We start from the raw sequence: 1,314 nt of genomic DNA on the forward strand, positions 1-1,314 counted from the left end.
TGTTATTGCCTGGTTCTAGAGACTCTCTTAGCTGTCAGTTTTGGTTCTGAAGTCACTTTGAGATGTACTTGCTTATATTTACTATTGTTTGTGTTATGGATGCTAATGTGCTAACTTGTATTGTAGGTTTTTTGAGATGGTGAACACCATTACCGAAGAGAAGGGGAGAAGCACAGAGGAAGGAGACTGTGAAAGTGACTCGCTGGAGGTAATGACTTAGGTGTCCATCTACATTTAGAGTTCATTTTAAAACAATTTGAAGCCTTACTGAGGCAGGAGGCAGGGTGTATGAAGGGTAGGAGACTGTCTGTAAGCTTTCCTTTAATGTTAAAAACAACTTCTGGAATCCCTTTCATAAAAAAGGGCTAAAAAGTTAACATCGGAGAATTTTTATTCTGCAGCACCAAGTGTTAGCATTTAACTTATCTGATAGCAAGTAACTATGCTTTATCTATGACAGTGTCAATGCATGGGCCATGGCGTCCTTACACATTTTCTATTCTCCTCTGAGATATGTGCAATTCAGACAAAGAAGATTCAGTGAAGATTCTGGTTGATAGCACCCTTGTGGCAGGCATTAATATGCTACCCAGAGAACCCGAAACCATGAAAGATTAATGGAAGTAAGAGAGGAGGGGATAACAATGACTTCAAATGTTGTTCTTTTCAACTGGAATCCTTTTACTAATGTCTGATGGACACAGATCACTATGGATACCTACTTTTATATGGTTTTTATTTTTATTTTTGTAGAGACTTGGTCTTGTTATGTTGCCCAGACTGGTCTTGAATTCCTGGGCTCAAGCAATCCTCCTACCTCAGCCTCCCAAAGCACTAGAATTACAGGCATGAGCCACTGCACCTCACTGCTGGTTACCTACTTTTAGTTTGTGTCCATTTTCTCTGCCATGTCTGCTGTGTGAAGAGGAGCCTTCCTCCACTGCAAGGACCAATGCTAGAGTGTGTCAAGAATGCTGACTCCAGCATCTTCAGTGTCTGAAGGATGACACTTCTCCAGGCTTGACACATGGCCACCATTTTCTCCAAGCTCTTCCCAGTGTTTGACTTGGGAGAGAACTCTGAATCCAAGTATCTTAGTCCACTGGGCTGCTATAACAAAATACCGTAAACAATGTGGCTTATAAATAGCAGACATTTATTTTCTTATAGTTCTGGAGGCTGGGAAGTCCAAGATCAAGGTGCTGGTAGATTCAGTGTCTGGTGAGGGCCTGTTCCTCATAGAAGGTGCCCTCTTGCTGTGTCCTTACATGATAGAAGAAGCTGACTAGCTCTCTGTGGTCTCTCTTACCAGGC

At 42.0% G+C, this 1,314-nt stretch overlaps 1 protein-coding gene across 1 annotated transcript in view; it reads left to right on the forward strand.

The window, feature by feature from the left end:
- MAP3K5 (mitogen-activated protein kinase kinase kinase 5) overlaps positions 1 to 1,314 on the forward strand; it is a 298,421-nt gene that overhangs the window by 192,965 nt on the left and 104,142 nt on the right. The window contains exon 14 of the mRNA XM_011978430.1: positions 127 to 208. Within this exon, the coding sequence (XP_011833820.1) occupies positions 127 to 208 (82 nt within the window). The remainder of the gene's footprint in view (positions 1 to 126; positions 209 to 1,314) is intronic.

The sequence above is a fragment of the Mandrillus leucophaeus genome, unplaced genomic scaffold, assembly GCF_000951045.1.
Source record: "Mandrillus leucophaeus isolate KB7577 unplaced genomic scaffold, Mleu.le_1.0 Scaffold194, whole genome shotgun sequence".
Classification (NCBI taxonomy): Eukaryota; Metazoa; Chordata; class Mammalia; order Primates; family Cercopithecidae; genus Mandrillus; species Mandrillus leucophaeus.